Raw genomic sequence first — 18,714 nt, 5'->3', positions numbered from 1 at the left:
AGAAGTATCATACATAACATACTGCCTTTAATCTACAAACAGTTCTAAGCGTTTTTATGATCGCCTTGTGCATGATTATGAATCATAAATGATCTAAAGAGCTGTTGCTGTTTGTGTATTGTTTAGCAAACTGTTCTAATCCTGGATGTTGCTACCAACTGAATATAAAAAAACAAGATTGTGTTTTGTGTGCAGTCTCAATTGGGAGTATATATATATATATATAAAACTGCATCCCAATCATCACAAATACTGCAGAAGACCTATTGGAGCTCGCATGATGGACCCAAAATTCTCATAGAAATCAGTCAAATTTGGTGAAGGAAAAATCATGGTTTGGGGTTACATTCAGTATGGGGGCGTGGGATAGATCTGCAGAGTGGATGGCAACATCAACAGCCTGAGGTATCAAGACATTTGTGTTGCCCATTACATTGCAAACCATAGGGTAAGGTCAAATTCTATAGCAGGATAGCGCTCCTTCGCGTACTTAAGCCTGCACATCAAAGTTCCTGAAAGCAAAGAAGGTCAAGTTGCTCCAGGATTGGCCAGCCTGGTCACCAGACAAAACCATTATTGAGCATGTCTGGGGTATGATAGAGGCAGCAAGAAGATGAATCCAAAGAATCTTGATGAAGTCTGGGAGTCCTGCAAGAACACTTTCTTTGCCATTCCAGATGACTTTATTAATAAGTTATTTGAGTCATTGCAGAGAGGTATGGATACAGTCGTCCAAGCTGATGGGAGTCATATATTTATTTATTAATTTCATATAAGCCAAGATATCAAATGATCAACTAGAAGTCAACTAAAACTTGCATAGGCTACAAGATTTTGTCAAGTATTGTGTGTGTGTGTGTGTGTGTGTGTGTGTGTGTGTGTGTGTGTGTGTGTGTGTGTGTGTGATATATATATATATATATATATATATATATATATATATATATATATATATATATATATATATATACTACAAAGTACAGACTATTGTGAACAAGTTTAAGACCATCTGCCGAGACTACAGATTAAAAGTAATAATGTTTAAATAAAAAATAATGTTCAGTTATATGCACAGACCAGTCTTTCACTTCTTTAATATATAATCAAGAGTCACAGGTACCAATTTTGTTTTGCCTGTATATTGTCTATATGACACTAAAGGTGCCTGTCACCAAATCATCTTTAATGTTCTCCTACATCTTGAATAGCACGAGTTCAATTAAATCATATTTTATTAATTATTTTCGAACTACCTCTTTAATTGCATTTGGAAGGAACAAATGACTTTGAATTTGACATTGAAAAGCAATTTCTGTGCCCTTTCATAATGTGTCAGAATAAACGTGTATGCCTGCATTTATAAGAGCATAATGTTCACAGCTTAATTATATAGAATAATGAATAAAAAAGTAAAGCTATCAAATAACAGGTCGTAATAATCCAACAGAATCTGTACATTTGTTGTTATGAATCGCGCTGACTGCAGACAGTAGCTCGTGCGTTTCCACGATGAAGCCTGCAGTTTTGGTGTGTGCGTGCGTGCGTGAGTGAGTGTGTATGCGCGCTCGCGCAGATGGAGCGGGTTCTTTCAGTCTGTCTAGTTCGCAGGATAGCGGCACTCATGGGTACTCACAGAAGCACCGTAGCGATTTCTACCACCGTTTAGCACCACAGAAGGTGCGACATTTATTCCGGGCACGTACCTGCCAGCGGACAGTCCTGAAGCCCCCAGGAATCTCGCGCTCTAGTAGAGAGAGCGGAGCGCGCGCGCGGCACGGACCGCAGTGGAATGTAGCGGGGATTCCCGGCGCGCGGGGCAAGGTGAGTAAAAAACCTCCTTGATGCATCTTCACACTCCTCACCAGCATATTGATCTTGTCACTTAATTGCCATTCGCTGTCATTGTACTGTAGCTCTTCGTTCCTTTTCGTTAGTTTAAGTGGAAAATCTTGCAAGCGCGCGCCTGGGAATAAAAATGATAAGAGACAATCAGCTGTGTCGTTTGATCTGGATCTCGACTCTTATTTTACACTGCAAAAAAAGGTTACCACCGGTGTCTTATGCAGGGTATATGCCGCCACTATACGGACGATTTGTTTACCGAGAAAAATCCATGTGTTGCCTATAATCTGCAGTCATTCTATCTGTGAATTTGAATTTAAAAATGTAATTTTTTTAAGAAATTAACGTTTGTGTGTGCTTTTTTTTCTCGTTTGAATATCTTGTTGTTGTCAGTGTCTGGGCTTGTGAGTTTTATTGTAATTCGGATCGGGACATCATCCTCACACCGATGCTCTCAAACACAACCGGACACATGCACATGCTCAGAGACACGTGACTCCAGCAAATTATTGAGGGTAAAAGAAAGTTAAATACGCCTGCGTCAATCATTTCACATTCATCACACCCGTCATCATCCTCATCATCATCATCTTTTGCGCTCTTGCTCTCGCAGTCAGTCAGTCTGATTACAGCCAACTGGATTTTCAGATGCACTTCAGATCAGGCGTCAAGATGCCAGTTGAAAAAAGGGAGAACAGAATGTATGAGATGGACTGTGCACATTTCTAATTGGATTAAAGGCTACAATATGTTTTAAGGACAAGAAGTAACCGTAAGGGACAATGAAGTGTAGAGCAGGTATATAAATGGCCCTGAATGTGTATGAAAGGAAAGAGGAATCTAGATCATCAGCTATTTTGGCTCCTTCTGGATGTGGAGTTATTTTGGTTCCTCTCTGCGTAGTGAACGTAGTTTCACTTGTTGTCACGCTCTTTCATTTCCAAAGAGTGTATAAACATAGAAAATGCATTTGCATGCTCATTTCACCGTTGAGAAATCTATTTTGATTTGGTGTGCACGGCAGGGCTCCAAAGAAAAATTATCACATGCAATTTGCGGCATAAATGTGTTGTGCATCTGCTATTGTGAAATGAGCAATAGGAATATTTCGTGATTTTTTACTCACCCTAATGACTATTCAAACCTGCGTGGTGTTATTCAGTGGAGCACAAAAGAGAAATTTTGGTGCAATCTATATGTCAGTTTGAGTATGTGGAATGAAGACGATCATTTATTGACTTTTTTGTTCAGTAGAACACTGAAGAGGAGTTCAGCTATAACTGGTTGTTGGTGATTCATAACATGCAAGCCAATGGCTGCTTTGAAAGGCATATTGAAAGTCAAAACACATCAAAACAAAGTTAATAAACATGGCTCTGTGAGAAACCGCGCTGACTACGTTTACATGAACATCAGTAATCAAATTATTGGCCTTAATCTGAATAAGACAATAATATGATTAAGTTGTTCACATGAGTTCCTTTTTGAATGTTTGAATGTGTAGTTGCAGAGAATAGTGTTAAACAGCCGTGTGTGTATAAAATGTCCTGTCGGAAAAAGCAGCAAAAATCCTACATAACGGTAATAGTTTGATTGTAATGTTTACAGGTCTGAACTGCACTTCAATAATGCGACGTAAATCAGCATACTTCATGTCAATTCGATTTCTGTTCAGTTCAAAATGACTTTAGTCGGATTAATCAAAATTCGCTGTTTACATGGTACAGTAAAATGTTTCACCTTAAGTTTACAGTAAATTACTGGCTAACAATTGCGTTACTTTCACAGTAAAGTACTGTATGTAAATTCACAGTAAATCACTGTGAGGTACTTCATAATAACAATATTTCTGTAAATATTTCTAAATATCAAAAAAGTTTCTGTACTAGCATAAAAGTTATTGTCTATTAATTTCTGTTCAATAAAATATTAATTGTGTTTGAATTTCTATAACTAACATGTAACATATTTATCCATTTTTACAGCTGTAACCATGATGCCAGCCTTAATTTCACAATAAAATTCTGAATACGTAAAATTTAACACTTAAATTCTGTAAAGTGACACTAATGTAATTTACTGTGAAGAATTACAGTTACATGTTGTGAAATTCTGGGAATTTATTACAGTGTAGACTCTTGATCAGAGTATTGTCTTAATCAAATTAAAATCGGATTATTGGTGTCCATGTAAACATACTTACTTTCTCTGCAAACAGCACATTCAGACAATCTGGATGGAGAGTTACCAGTAGCAATTCACTTGCATTATATAAATCACCAAGCGCTGAGTTTTCAGCTAAAATACTTTCTTTACAATACTCCGGAAGAAATGTTGTCTACATCTTGGATGGCGTGAGGGTGAATAAATTAGCAGCAAATTTTTTGGGGGGGGAATTAAACAAATAAAACAGAGGCATATTAAAATGATCACTAAATAAAATAACTAAAATGTTCAACTGACATGAAAATGTAATGAAAAACTTCAAAATACTAAAATAAGTTTTCCTTTAGGAATGATGCAGTGGCGTAGTAGGTAGTGCTGTCGCCTCACACAAGAAGGTCGCTGGTTTAAGCCTCGGCTGGGTCAGTTGGTGTTTCTATGTAGAGTTTGCATGTTCTCCCCGCGTTCGTGTGGGTTTCCTCCGGGTGCTTCGGTTTCCCCCACAAACCAAAGACATGCGGTACAGGTGAATTGGGTAGGCTAAATTGTCCGTAGTGTGTGAGTATGAATGAGTGTGTATTATGTTTCCCAGAGATGGGTTGCAGCTGGAAGGGCATCCGCTGCGTACAACATAGGCTGGATAAGTTGGCGGGATATTCCGCTGTGGTGACCCCGGATTAATAAAGGGACTAAGCCGAAAAGAAAATAAATGAATTAATTAAGTTTTCCTTTATGTTTTAGGGTAAAAATCCATGTCCACTCCATCCCCTAAAATTGAGTTTAGCCTTTACACAAATAATCACAAACTCCATTGTTCAGATAATCACATAATCACAAAGTCTGCCATTGTTCAGCCTATAGATTTAGCAGATTATACACATGCACAACATTACTGTTTTCAAAATATCACATATTTGTAGTTTATACAGAGATAATAATGATAACTTGCATTTAAGATTCATTCATTCATTTTCCTTCAGCTTAGTCTAGTGCTGGCCAATTTGGCTTAAAATCAAAACCTCAATTAACTGAACATTTTAACTCGATTACGATTAATTAACAATTATTTTATTTATTTATTTTATTTTTTGCCCTCATAGTTCACTGACAGGGTTTGTACAGTAAATATTCTCACATATTACAAGTGAGAGATTTTTAAATGTAGGGAGCATTACTTCATTCTAAAATAATTGAAGGAAACACACACTGTCTACTATCTATGATTATTTATTGAACATCACTGTTGAACAACTAACATGAAAACATACAATGCCCAAAACTAGCAGTCTTTTTTTTTCTTTTTTTTTTATGAAAAGTGAAAACACATATCTTCCACTTTTGGAAATAAAATTAACTATTTTTAATGTTTTCAAAAGTAGAAAATAAGCAGTATCTCTGCTAAATAAAATAAGTCTTGTATATCCTGTATAAAATATTTCATAAAATATTATATAGGAATATTTTATTTCTTGATGTTCTGTAAACAAATATTTTCATGTAAATAATAATTTTATTGTAAAAGAAAATATGCCCCTTCAAGGCATCTCTGGCACAGCTTACAATCATCGTCAATGTATTGCAAACGTCCGATGTGTAGTTACATTTTTTAATAGGTGTGCGAGTATGCGACCATGCGAAGGCTGCGCCGGAACATACTCGTGCGTTCGACTCAGACATATAAATCAGCCTTAACAAAGCGGGGTCACGTGACTCCTCATGTGGTAGGGAAAGTAATTGAAAAATTTGACTTAAAAAATTTGATGGATTATAAGTTCGGAATGTCGATTTCGATTACTTTTCGATTAATCACTAATATCTAGCTTAGTCCTTTATTTATCAGGGGTTGCCACAATGGAATGAACCAGCAATTATTCCAGGATATGCCCTTCCACCCGCATTCCAGTACTGGGAAACACCCATACACTCTCACATTCACACACAAACTACGGCCATTTTTTTTTTTTTTTTACCCAGTTCACCTATAGCGCTTGTCTTTGGACTGTGGGGTAAAGCGGAGCACCCCGAGGAAACTCACGCCAACATGAGGAGAACATGCAAACTCCACACAGAAATACCAACTGACCCAGCCAGTACACAAACCAGCGACCTTCTTGCTGTGAGGCGACAGTTCTAACTACTGATCCACCATGCCACCCCTCATTTTAAAACCTGTTTTGAAAAGATTTTTTTTTCTTTTTCAGGCCCCCAAAATGTAATTATCATGTAAATGATCATCCAAAATGCATAAAACACTTTTTTTTTTTGATTTTCAGTTTGCCTATATTGAAAACATCATTTAACACAATAGCATATAGAGCACATTTTTGCTTTTCCTCATCCTTTCAGAGCCTGGCAGATCTTTTGTGGAAAAATCTCCAAACACATTACGTGTACATTCTGTTTTATAACAGCACGAGTTCTCATTTTCGGCTGAACTATTTCTTTAACAGGCTGACAACAAACCAGCGTGGACGGACCAAATTGGCTTGGAAAACAACGATAATGAAATAGAGTCTGATAAATGGCAGAAACAGCTGAGACAGCGTGGTTAGTCTAAAGAAAGATGGATGGATCTCAAGCATTGCACATTGATGGATAGAGGCTAGGAGGTACAAACAAACTCCTCCGGCGATTTCACAACACACTGTGCACCTGCACCTCCCACTCATCCCTCATTCTCTCACTATTCCTTAGTTTTTTTTACATGCAACGCTCTGACAAAAAATCAGTCCCACTTATTTTTACCACAGTCTCACTTCTGTGGGCATAAGATGTCAGGCTTCAGTGATCTGAGCCCTAAATCTATGTCTCCTACTGTCATTCAGAAGTTCCACTGCAGTGACCTCTTTTCATTACCAGCATGGCATGGGGCGCATCGGCATGCCAAGCGTATTGGCCTCCCTCCCCCCATTCGCAGTCTCATTGTGTTAAACATCAAAACTTTCCTCCTGCGGTCATTATCACAGATGTGCTTAAAAGGCAAAGTCTCTCCAACCACCACAGACGCAGAAACTCTTACTGTTTGTATTTTGGCCACTCTTAAACTGTAGACCAGTTGCCATAGTAACAACCATCCTAGAAACGGGATCAGTCTCAAGTCGAACTCATTTATTTATTTATATATTTGTTTTTTTTTTCTTGTGTGTGTTTGTGGAATGACAAGCTGCTGTGTTTTCTTTTCTGTATTTTGAGAGTTGCTTGTTTTTAGGGTTTAGAGTTGATTAGAATCACTATTTCTTGAATACGTTAAATTGCTGGTACAGGCACGGAGCAGTTTTCGATTCATAAATGTTTCAGTGATGGTTTTTGCATCCTTGGTTGTGTGAGAGATCGCTCTGTGCTGTAATTCAGCTGTTTGAATAGTTCTCTTGTTGGCCACAAACTCTTGGCTGTGTGGGACCGCAGGATCACACACAAACGATCACTCACGCGCACATCAGGCTCATCTTTATTGTCCTGTCTCGCTCGATCAATACCTTATTACATTTCAGATGGACAAGTCATACCCTCTTTTTCACCAAAATTTTGCCAGCGCTCGGTTGGTTGCGTCTGTGAATCTCTCTTAGGCCCTGTCTGCGTTTGTTCTGACTTCAATGAATGATGATGATGAGTGGGGATGATGATGATGTAACTCACTGTGATACAATAAGAAGTGCACCGTTCATGATATTATGATTGAAAGATTTTTTTTAAAGTCATATAATTTTAAATTATTTTATACGTTTGGATGGATGGATGAAAATATAGAAATATAAATATAGATGGATGAATTGATAGATAGATAGATAGATAGATAGATAGATAGATAGATAGATAGATAGATAGATAGATAGATAGATAGATAGATAGATAGATAGATAGATAGATAGATAGATAGATACAGTTAAAACAATTAAATAAGTTTACATACACTCTAAAAAAGGAACATAACCATTTTTTAAAAATGTCTGAAAGTAAATCATACTAAACGTTTACTGTTTTAGGTCCGTTAGAATTACCTAAATGATGTACATTTGCTAAATGCTAGAATAATGATATAATAAAAAAATAATAATAATAATTTTTAGAGAGTTTAAAGTTTACATACATTTCCTTTGTGTTTTTTTTTTTTAGCTTTGCTTTAAACTGTATAACTTTGGTCAAATGTTTTGGGTATTCTTTCACAAGCCTCTCACAATAGTTAGACAGAACTATTCTGTCAATTAGACAGAATTGGTGCAACTGAGTCAGATTTGTTGGCTGTCTTGCTCGCACAAGTTTTTTCAACTCCGCCCACAAATTTTCTATAGGATTAAGATCAGTGCTTTGTGATGGCCACTCCAAAACATTTACTCTGTTGTCCCTTAAGCACATTTGAACTACTTTGGCAGTATGCTTAGGGTCATGGTCTGTTTGGAAGACCCATTTGTGGCCAAGATTTAATTTCCTGGCTGGTGTCTTGAGATGTTGCTTCAGTATTTCTACATAATTTTCTTTCATCATGATGCCATCTATGTTGTGAAGTAGACCAGTGCCTCCTGCAGCAAAACAGCCCCACAACATGATGCTGCCGCCCCCATACTTCACAGCTGGGATGGTGTTCCTATAGGCTTGCAAGCTTTCCCCTTTGTCCTCCAAATGTAACACTGGTCATTATGGCCAAACAGTTTAATCTTAATTTCATCAGACCACAGGACATGTCTCCAAAAATATATAATTTTTCCCTGTGTGATTTAGCAAATTGTAATCTGGCTTTTTTTTATTCTGGCTTGTTGATTTTTCCCATGTTGTCCCACAAGTAAACAGTGTGTTTGAAGTTTTCCTTAAAAACTATTCAGTTGTGCCTCCAATTAACTCAAATGTTGTCAATTAGCCATTCAGAAACTTCCAAAACCTTGACACCATCGTCTGAGCTTTTTCAGAGGCATTATAATCTTACTGTATGTAAACTTGACTTTCAAGAAAGGTTAAAGCAATTTCTCAAAAAAATATCTCTCTCATTATTTTGCTATCCTAACTTACCTAAAAGAGAAAAAGTTTAGTCACATTAGCATCTGACTTTTTAGATAGATAGATAGATAGATAGATAGATAGATAGATAGATAGATAGATAGATAGATAGATAGATAGATAGATAGATAGATAGATAGATAGATAGATAGATCCCAGTGTATTTGGTCTCAGTACATTTTGCTTCATTTTAAGACTGTTTCATTCTGTTTTTGTCTCCTCACCACAGAGCTGTCAGTCATTCATCAACACCACAAGAAAACACCTGAGTAGGTGGAGCATGCCTAGTGGGAGCGGGTGGCATTACTATGCCTGAAGGCACGTGGCGATGGTGTCCATGGAGACAGATGGCAGCTTCACCGGGGGCCACGGTCTGTCCCTCTTACAGGCTGAAGATGGCGTGGGGGCCGGGCTCGCACAGCAAGAGGGCTCGTGGCTCGGCTTCCGTGCGACTGTGAGTGCTGTGCTGCTGCTGGAGCTGCTCCTCGGGGTGGGCGGCAATCTGACCGTGCTGGTGTTATACTGTGGTCACTGCAGCCTGCTGGAGTCTGTCAGCCATGCGGTCACTCTCAGCCTGCACACCCTTGACCTGCTGCTCTGTCTCCTCTGCCTACCCATCACTGCCACGCTCCTCATACTGGGTGGAGCCTCGGTTCCGCACCACGCCCTCCTCTGCTGTCTCCACGAATCAGCAGCCAGCTTCGCCAGCGTGGGCACAGCACTCAACCTGCTGCTTATCAGTTTAGATCGCTATGACATCAGCGTCCGACCAGCCAATCGCCTGCTGACGCCTCGAAGGGCAGCTGTTTTACTTGTGGCAGTGTGGGTGCTTTCTCTAGCTGTGCCACTTCTTCCATTCGTGGAGGCAGGGTTTGTGTCAGGGCAAGGCGAGGGGGTGTTTGTGCACACAAATGGCACTGTGCTTTGTTCAGAGTGGGGGGGGACTCTACAGGCTCATCTGTTACTGCAGGTTCCTGTGTTCCTGTGCTCTCTCGCTGTGATGCTATTTACATACTCACGAATTCTGCAGACTCTGCGCATCCGCATTGGACGCACACCCAGGCCACATCGAGACAGCAAACGGCCTGCACATCGCCTCTGGTTGCGTCGTAAAAGGTCAACAAGGTCACCGGATCACATGACGAGGAATACGCCCACATCACCACCACCACTTTCAACTGGGCCACTAATCATCTCAGATACAGTTACCACTGTAACAATCAACACTGAGACCAACACTCCTTCGCTCACCACACCACTTAGCCCCACCCCTACGGTGTCTGTCATAACCTCACCTTTAAGCCCCACCCCCACTGCATCAATGACACCTTTGAGTCCCACCGCATCCCTCTCTGTTATAACTAGCCCTAATATCGCTACTCCTGCATCCACACCTTTGAGTCCCATGCCTACTGTGTCTACAGTAACCACTCAAGTAAGTCCTGCCCCCGTCCAAGGTCCATCCAGCATGGGTGTGGGTGCGTCAGTGTCAGCCATTTTAGCTCTGCGCCGAGCAGTTCGGCGCCACCGGGATCGACGAGAACGTCAGAGGCGAGTCTTTCGCATGTCTGTGATCATCATTCTCTCGTTTCTCCTATGCTGGGCGCCACTCTCCATTATGCCCATTCTTATGCTGGCAATCGGGCCGTCTGATTGGCTGGAACGCCTGAGACTTTGCTTCCTTGTGCTCGCTTATTGGACGGTAGTGCTACATCCGCTGCTGTATGCGTTTACAAGGCAAAAACTGCGCAAAGTTCTGCATACCCGTCTGCGCAGGCTGAGGCCGCAAAACGTGCAGAATCGTATTCGCACTAATACCAGAATCCGTCGCAAGCACGGGGCAAATTGCAGCGATGCTACTGAGCGCTGCCTGACGGAGGCTGTTAGAGAGTAAGTGTTTGTGTGTCTGGGACTTATAACTAGGCTCAGACAGAATCTGAGTGTGCGTTCCCTTGGGTGAACTCTCTATCTGTTCATTTATTAAATGTTTTGGGGGATTTAATTATGGTTTCAGATGCTAGTATGATTGATTTTTGCCCCATTTAGCATATTTTACTATATTTAAATCAAGACTGTAGCCATTTTTAAACACTTGATAGGACCAAAGGAGTTATTTTGATGGGGTGGGATTAAATAATTAAGGCATTTAAGTGGAATGAAGAAAATTGAAGAAGAACAGAAGGGTCTAGATTTGTTGGTGAGAATCAGTTTGCACATATGCACACATTCACTGTTAGTTGTTCATCTAATATGCTGAATAGTGCTTCGCTAATGTTTTTGTCTTGTAACATTAAGCTTTGACTTACATGCTTCATGTAAATGATTGTAAAAATTCATAGATGAGCCTTTATTTTCAATTCAAAGACAATTAAAAAGGGTTAGGGATGGGACAAGGGTTATGGATTATATCGCCAAACAATTCTTGAAATGTAAATGTTTAGCTACTCATTTAACATTAAAGCCAAAAGCTGCGGTCACTCTGCACTTTTCTCACATAGACTTCCATTCATACGCACGCGAATGCGTCAGACCCGAAAAGCAAGCTCACGCAACAAGTTTCGCAGTCCACAAAATTTAAAATATGGATTAATCACTCGCTTTTTTGAATGTCTAACGTCACTTCAGAATTCTAAGGTTCTATCTGCGTTCTAAATGATTTTGAGATACTGAGCTTCAAAGCTTTTGCATTCCATATAGCAAACAATGTGTGTGTACCAATTCTCTTTCAAACATTAATATGACAGAGACCCTACATGTACTCTAAATGTAAATTATCAAAGTTATCTTACATTTGCAAATTGAAATAAAAAAACACACAGTAAATGCAGATAGAACCTTCTAGTTCTAAAAAAAAGTCATTTTTCACTTGGAATTATAAGATTCTATCTGGCAGATCATTAATTGAACCATTACTTTTTTAAGAAATACAATCAAAAAATATATATAAATTTGTGTTGTAACAATATGTTGATGCTTGAGAAAGTTACATTTTTGCTTTCTATAACATTTATTTCATGTTTTAGGATGATTTTTACAAGGTACAAGACTTGATACAAGGCTGTGCTAAATATTGTGTCCAGTGCAGATGTTCATTTTATCTAATTAATATGTTAATATTTATTACATTTTATGCTTCATATGAAGCATTGAATTATATTTATTAAATTATATGCCCCATGAATTTAATTAGGTATTTGCCCTTCAAGGCTTAATATTAAATTTAAAGACTTTAAGAGAAAACAGACAATGAGCAAATTATTTAAAAAGTGTTTCACTGACTATATATACACAAATAAAAATATTCCACATTTAATATATCCATTTTTTAATATTAATTTATTTTTCCACAATGTAAAATTTAACATTTCATCTCAATGTCAAAAATGCTTCTAAATCATCACATTTACACACATCTCAATTTTGTGTGGTGCAGCATTATTTAGCCGACTCAGATTTTTTGAGATTTTGTGTTTCTTTCTGGTGTTTCCTGCTGTCAATGAAGCAGTCCGGCGAAATGACAAAGAAAGCTGATGCTGATTGGTCCTTGTGCGTGCATAAAAAATGCTGATTGGCTCACAGAAAGAACCTTATAGAGCCGAGCTAGTGTTCGTGTAGTGTAGATAAACCGTTTTTATTTTTTAAATAAAAAGTCTTAAAATGTAAACAACTTATAAAAGCACATCACATAATGTAAATAAGTTGTCCTTTTATAAGCATATATAAATAACTCAATTTTGTCAAAAATGTCAGATAGAACCTTACAATTCTAAGGTGACATAATATATTGTTTAACCCCGCCCCTTTTCACGGCACCGTACTACATAAGTGTGACTGCTGCAAAAGCATCACAGCTACATTTAAATCACCTGTGGAATCCTGTTAAGCCTGCCTTCTTCACTTCTAATTGGCCGTCTTAATTACTCTATCACACTAGCAACCATTGTGTTGGTGGTATGTATTAAAGTGCAGTGTTTCTCAACCACGTTCCTGGAGGACCACCAGCACTGCATGTTTTGGATGTCTCCTTTGCCTGTCACACCCATTTCAGGTCTTTCAGTTTTTGCTAATGAGCTGATGATCTAAATCAGGTGTGTTTGGTTAAGGACACATGGAAAATGTGCAGAACTGGTGGTCCCATGGAAATGTGGTTGAGAAACACTGCACTAGAGCAAGAATATCAAGAATATTAAATATTGGGAGGGTCCATGTAAACATATCTAATTATTGGGTAAAGGGGACTGTCGATAAAATCTATTCAAAGTCTGTGCAGAAAATGTCAAAGAAAATTGATAAAGTCAGCAGATTCCGCCTGGGCCTATTTATGACTGTACGTACAAGGTAAAGTATGTGCAGGAAACCATTTAAAGTGTTAGATGTGTTAGATGATATGTGTGACTCACTCACCTCTATAAAGGAAATTAAAAGATGTTGGTTGGTCTCTTGTACGTGAGTGTGTATCATCATTGGCAACTAATCAGCACAGGGTTTCTAAAGCACACTGAACTCTGAGGTCAATAGGCCGCTGTCTAATTAACCAGTAGAGCACAAATATTCTCATGGTGCTAGAGGTTTAAAGAGCGAGACCCAGAGAGCCAATCTACACGTGTGAGTCTGCAAGAGGTCATGTGCAATAAACTCCAAATCCAGGTTATGCATCGCATGATTTCCATCACAATTAATACCAATCTATCGGCTTTCATCGTGTGGTGTAAAAGTAACCATCCACCAGTACACATTCATTTGCACATATTTTCCAGTGTCCTTGTCACTGATAGTCTAGAGGGCAATAGATTTATTATAGTGTTTATTAATGTATATGATCAGGGATGTAAATAGTGATATTTTTGTGGTTTGAAACTGCAGCCAATTTCAATTCTGCTCTACCAAGGGCATGCGTACTGGTTCGATCAGTTTCTGAAAATATTGACACTGAAACCACTTTTTCAAAGCTGAAAATAATTTATTTTGTGTCCCATATATGTATATATTTTGTCAGTGTTGTACATTCTTTCACTTTGAGGTGGTTATTGTATTCTTTTACAATAGAGGAGCAATAAGTCTGAATTACAGTAATAAAAATATTCAGCCTCTTTGCTTGTTTGGTTTGTTAACAACTTCAGCGTGGTTATTTTGGGTTTGCAAATAGAGAGAAGGTGCATTTAAAAATTATGAAAACACTTCAGTTATTATCGATTCTCTGGATTTGCCAATTGTAGGTAAGTGTTTTGAGTAAAATGTTAATTTGTGTTTTATTTTATGCGATAATGAAGAATACTGTATGATGAATGTTCTGTTAAACGTTTGCATTCACTCTGCCATGTAGCTTTAAGAGTATGGAGCCAGATCAGTCTCAAAAATAATATTTTTACAAAATAAAATTCATACATGCGCAGCACAGTTCATGTTTACACAATCCCATTATTAAATTCAAAACACAACTCATAAATACAACACACAATATATAAATGTTTTTGCCAAATGAATTAATTTTGTGCATTTAGGAATCACTTTTTAAATTTACAAATTGAACTAGTGTATTTTATGACTTGTGTTTGGAATTAACAAATTGGATTTGTGTATTTTTGAAGTGCATTTTAAATTTTTGAATTGGATTGGTGTATTTTTGAATTGCATATTGAATTTACGAATTGGATTTGTGTATTTATGACTTGCATTTTGATTTTATGAATTTTATTTGTGTATTTATGACTTGCGTTTTGAATTAACGAATTAGATGTGTATTTATGAATCGTGTTTTGAATTTACGAATTGTATTTGTGTATTTACGAATTGTTTTGAACTTACAAATAGTTTTTTGTAATTGTTAATTGTGCTGTGCTTGTATGAATTTTATTTTGTAAATGTATTTTATTTTGAGGCTCATCTGGCTCCATATAAAAGAGGCCGAAATCCTGCTGTCGAAAACCTTATACAAACCATGACACTTCCTTTTTCACATTTCACCAACTTCTCTCACTTTGAGATTAGTATTTCCCAATTTTGATAATGTATATGATGTTTCCCATTAGAGCCACCAAAATTAAACTTGCTTTCATCAATAAACTTTAGACCACCTTTCAGTCCACACAGCATGCTCCCCAGAAAAGGTTAGTCCTACCTTTTGATTCTTTCTGATGATGAAGGTTTGAAAGTCCCTTTGACCTTCATCTGGAAAAGCTGCTGTCGAAGGGTTTCAGCCAATGTAGAAGGGCTCAGCAATTTGCAACGTCAGTGAAAACTGGTAAGGCAGGATACCAGTTAAAGGATTAGTTCACCCAAAAATAAAAATTATGGTATCAATTACTCACCCCTATGTCGCATTCATATTAATTGGTCTACGACTCAGTGTCTATATTACGCATGTTTATGTGCACCATGTCCCAAAAACACAACATGCAATAAAATTCCAGTGACAATCAATTTGGCTGTCTGCTCCATCCAAAGGCGACACGGCAGAAACATTTAAACACCAGCCATTCCTTTAAATATCATCCATTGCACTGATTAATACATATTTAACCTATTTAGTTGTTAAAAGTATAGCTTTAGGCTGTGTGACTGATGTTGGTTTGCACAGAGTCACTGACTTTCATTTTCAAACAGTTTGCAAGCTATTTAGGCGATGCAGTGGGTAGCAATGTCGCCTCACAGCAAAAAGGTCGCTGGTTGGCATTTCTGTGTGAAGTTTGCATGTTCTCCCTGTGTTCACGTGGGTTTTGTCGGGGTGCTCTGATTTCCCCCAAAAGTCCAAAGTGTGGTATACACATGTGGTATTGGGGAATTGGGGAAGCTAAAAAATGTCCTTAGTGTATGTGTGAATGAGTGTGTATGGATGTTTCCCAGTGATGGGTTGCAGCTGGAAGGGTATCCACTGCATAAAACATGCTGGATAAGTTGGCGGTTCATTCCGCTGTGGAATAAGCCAAAAAGAAAATGAATGAAAGCTAGATTTTTAATTTCAAGATCTGATGTGAACAATCTGCTGCTTTCAAGTAGTATGACTTTAAACGTCACGTTAAATGATGTTCAACCTCACATTGGTGTCATTTAACACTTTATAAAGCACATAATCTGTACCTGAGGTGGTAATTGTCATGGTAGGTTATGGTGTTGTATTGCAACGACATCGAATAAATTAAATTTTTTGTGACGGCTCACAAAAGTATTCTTGCAGCTTGATAATATAATTTTTTTTTTTATTTAATAACCACTGAAGGCATGTGGTCTGTCTTAAGAATGTTTCTTGATACATTTCTGGATTTTGAAGGAGTCACAACCTTGCTGCCTATGGAGGATGAGGGAGCTCTCGGAATTCACCTAAAATAGCTTTATTTTTTTTACAAAGAAGAACAAAGGTCTCAGGGGGGTTGGAAACAACATGAGGGTGAGTAATTAGTTACATGATTTTCATTTTGGGCTGAACACAAAATTTCATATTTGGGTTCATGGGCTAAAACAGACCTTAAACAGTTTCTGTCAGATAATTGAGGAATTTACCTGGTGCCAAATTAACCTGGGGGAATCTGAAAGTTTTTGTACTGCACTTTAAAATATGTAAATATTCAAGTAGGTCCAAGGCACCTTGAACCTGTAGACTGTATGTTCATATAAGTTGGTGTTTGTCGAAGGTGTACAATCTAATCTGCATAGGTTTCCTGATTGGGAAAGTTTGCTGTTCTGAATAATGATAACATTCCGAGATGCTTGTGCTGAAAGTTAATTAGTGTACGGTGGCATCTTCTCATTACCTGAGTTTATTAAGAAGTGCAGACTGCTTTAATATATACAATTAGTCCATGCCGAGAAAGGTTGACTGACTTCATCCCAGCTGATAAAAGTCAAACTGGCAATTAAGAACCTCCTGTGTCTCTGTCAGCATTTGCAGTCTCACCCAGAAGATCAAATGCCATTCGAGAGATACTCAATAAAGTAGCTACCTGTTCAATCAGTCAGATGGTAGCTTTTCAAAATCCCTCTCTCTCTCTTTCTCTCTCTCTCTCTCTCTCTCTCTCTCTCTCGCTCTCTCTCTCTTCCTGATTCAGACCTGAAAATGTTATTCATCTTTAAAGATGGGGTTGTGGTTCAGCCATGTGTGTGTAGAGAATAGGAGACATACATTCCTCATTATCGCTGATAGAAGCTGCACTCCACTTGTGAAGTCTGATCGTATTAACACTTATTAATGTTTGATGACACACACTGACATTTGCAGGAGCCCAATAATTGGAAGACCAATAATGGGGACGGGGTCTTGCACATGCCTTAATGGAGAGGTGAACAACTTTGATTCAGGAGATAATACGGGTCAGTAAGGACATGACTACCTTTATTTTCTTGATTTAATTTGAATTCACTCCATGAACACAAATATGAAACTGGAATATGACATTTACTGAGGGATGATTTTCATCTTAACACAAAGGAGTGTTATATCACCCTCAATGGGTTTATTTTCGGATAACAACTTGTTTGGATATAAATAATATGTGGCTGCTTAAATAATTTCACCATTATTTCTCCATCGAGATTTGTTCACTTGTTCAACAACTACCCAGCAGGTACAGGACGTCAACAGGACGTCAGATTGACATTGTACCCCAACATCGAGACGTTGAATTTTGGATGGAAATGAAAATTGGGTTGATGTCAGAATCCAACATCGGACAGATTTTGGTGATTTTCCAACGCAACCTAAAAACACAAATGTCAACGTCTAATGATGTTACAGCTAGACATTGTTTGGACTTTACCACTATGACATTGTAAGGTCCACCCAGCTGGCCTAATAAAGGAGTCCACTGGTGGATGAAGGTTCACTGCTCATTCTAAAGTATTTTTTAATAGTCCCCTTAGATGTACACCCTTGAGTTAAAGGTCAAACTATTTCTAATCAGAGGTCAAAACCATTATTATAAATAGAACCGATTACTGTTCTTTAAAATAATTTTGGTTTAGCCAAGCTCACGGTTTCCTATGTACACTTAATTTAGAATAACATTACTTACAAACCAGGGTCATCATCCTATCTCTAGGTTAGTCGTGCAACACCTTGTTGCCCTAGACGGAAATAATTTCTTTTCCACCCAAGTACACTGAAATCAATATGAAGGTTCAATCGAATCTCTAAACTACAGTTAGTGTGCCCAATGCTCCATTTAAACTGGACTTTAGTCCATCTACTGACCTGACGCAGGAAGTGCGGAAACAAGGATACAGCATAATCTACTAAAATGAATAATTACAGAGTAAGCGGAATGCTTGGTTTAAGATGGTGGCTCAATGTTGTATTTTGGTCACTTTCCAACACAACCTAAAATCAACCAAATATCAACATCATTTGATGTCGTCATTGGACATCAAAACAATGTTGTCCTTGGTTGCGGGCTAGACATAAAATTTTGGTCACCTGACATCATAACCTAAATCTCACCTTATCTTAACATCTTATGACGTTGTGTGTATGCTGCATACATTTACTTTGAAAAATATTTAAATTATAATTAATTTTATTTATTAAGTGTTTTAATAAAATTTAATTAAAAGTATGCTTACCAAGGTAGTATGCTTTATTAAAATATACAAAAATTGTGATATCATGAAATATTTATTGTGGCCAAGAGAGTTAAACATGTGGCAATTTAAGTAAACATGCAATTACAAAAAAATGCCAGCAAATAAAGAAAAGGTTTCATCCATTTGATAGCACAAGTGCTGCAAATC

At 37.9% G+C, this 18,714-nt stretch overlaps 2 protein-coding genes across 3 annotated transcripts in view; both read left to right on the top strand.

Moving 5' to 3' along the window:
* pfkfb4b (6-phosphofructo-2-kinase/fructose-2,6-biphosphatase 4b) overlaps window positions 1-18,714 on the top strand; it is a 514,755-nt gene that overhangs the window by 320,650 nt on the left and 175,391 nt on the right. The window lies entirely within an intron of this gene.
* LOC100332423 (G protein-coupled receptor 22) lies at window positions 1,547-14,086 on the top strand. 2 transcript variants are annotated; one of them, XR_015493965.1, is made up of 3 exons: window positions 1,547-1,821; window positions 9,224-11,976; window positions 13,148-14,086. XR_015493965.1 is itself a non-coding variant. In XM_087257738.1 (2 exons), the coding sequence occupies exon 2, from the start codon at window positions 9,323-9,325 to the stop codon at window positions 10,886-10,888; it is 1,566 nt and encodes a 521-aa protein (XP_087113864.1). In that variant the 5' UTR covers window positions 1,547-1,821; window positions 9,224-9,322; the 3' UTR covers window positions 10,889-14,086. The 2 variants fall into 2 exon arrangements, 1 of the variants encoding a protein (XP_087113864.1); XM_087257738.1 differs by having other exon boundaries at window positions 9,224-14,086.

This window comes from Danio rerio, chromosome 6, assembly GCF_052040795.2.
Source record: "Danio rerio strain M-AB ecotype USA chromosome 6, GRCz13ab, whole genome shotgun sequence".
Classification (NCBI taxonomy): Eukaryota; Metazoa; Chordata; class Actinopteri; order Cypriniformes; family Danionidae; genus Danio; species Danio rerio.
The sequence above is the reverse complement of the archived record's forward strand: the minus strand, read 5'-3'. Positions and strand labels throughout refer to the sequence as shown.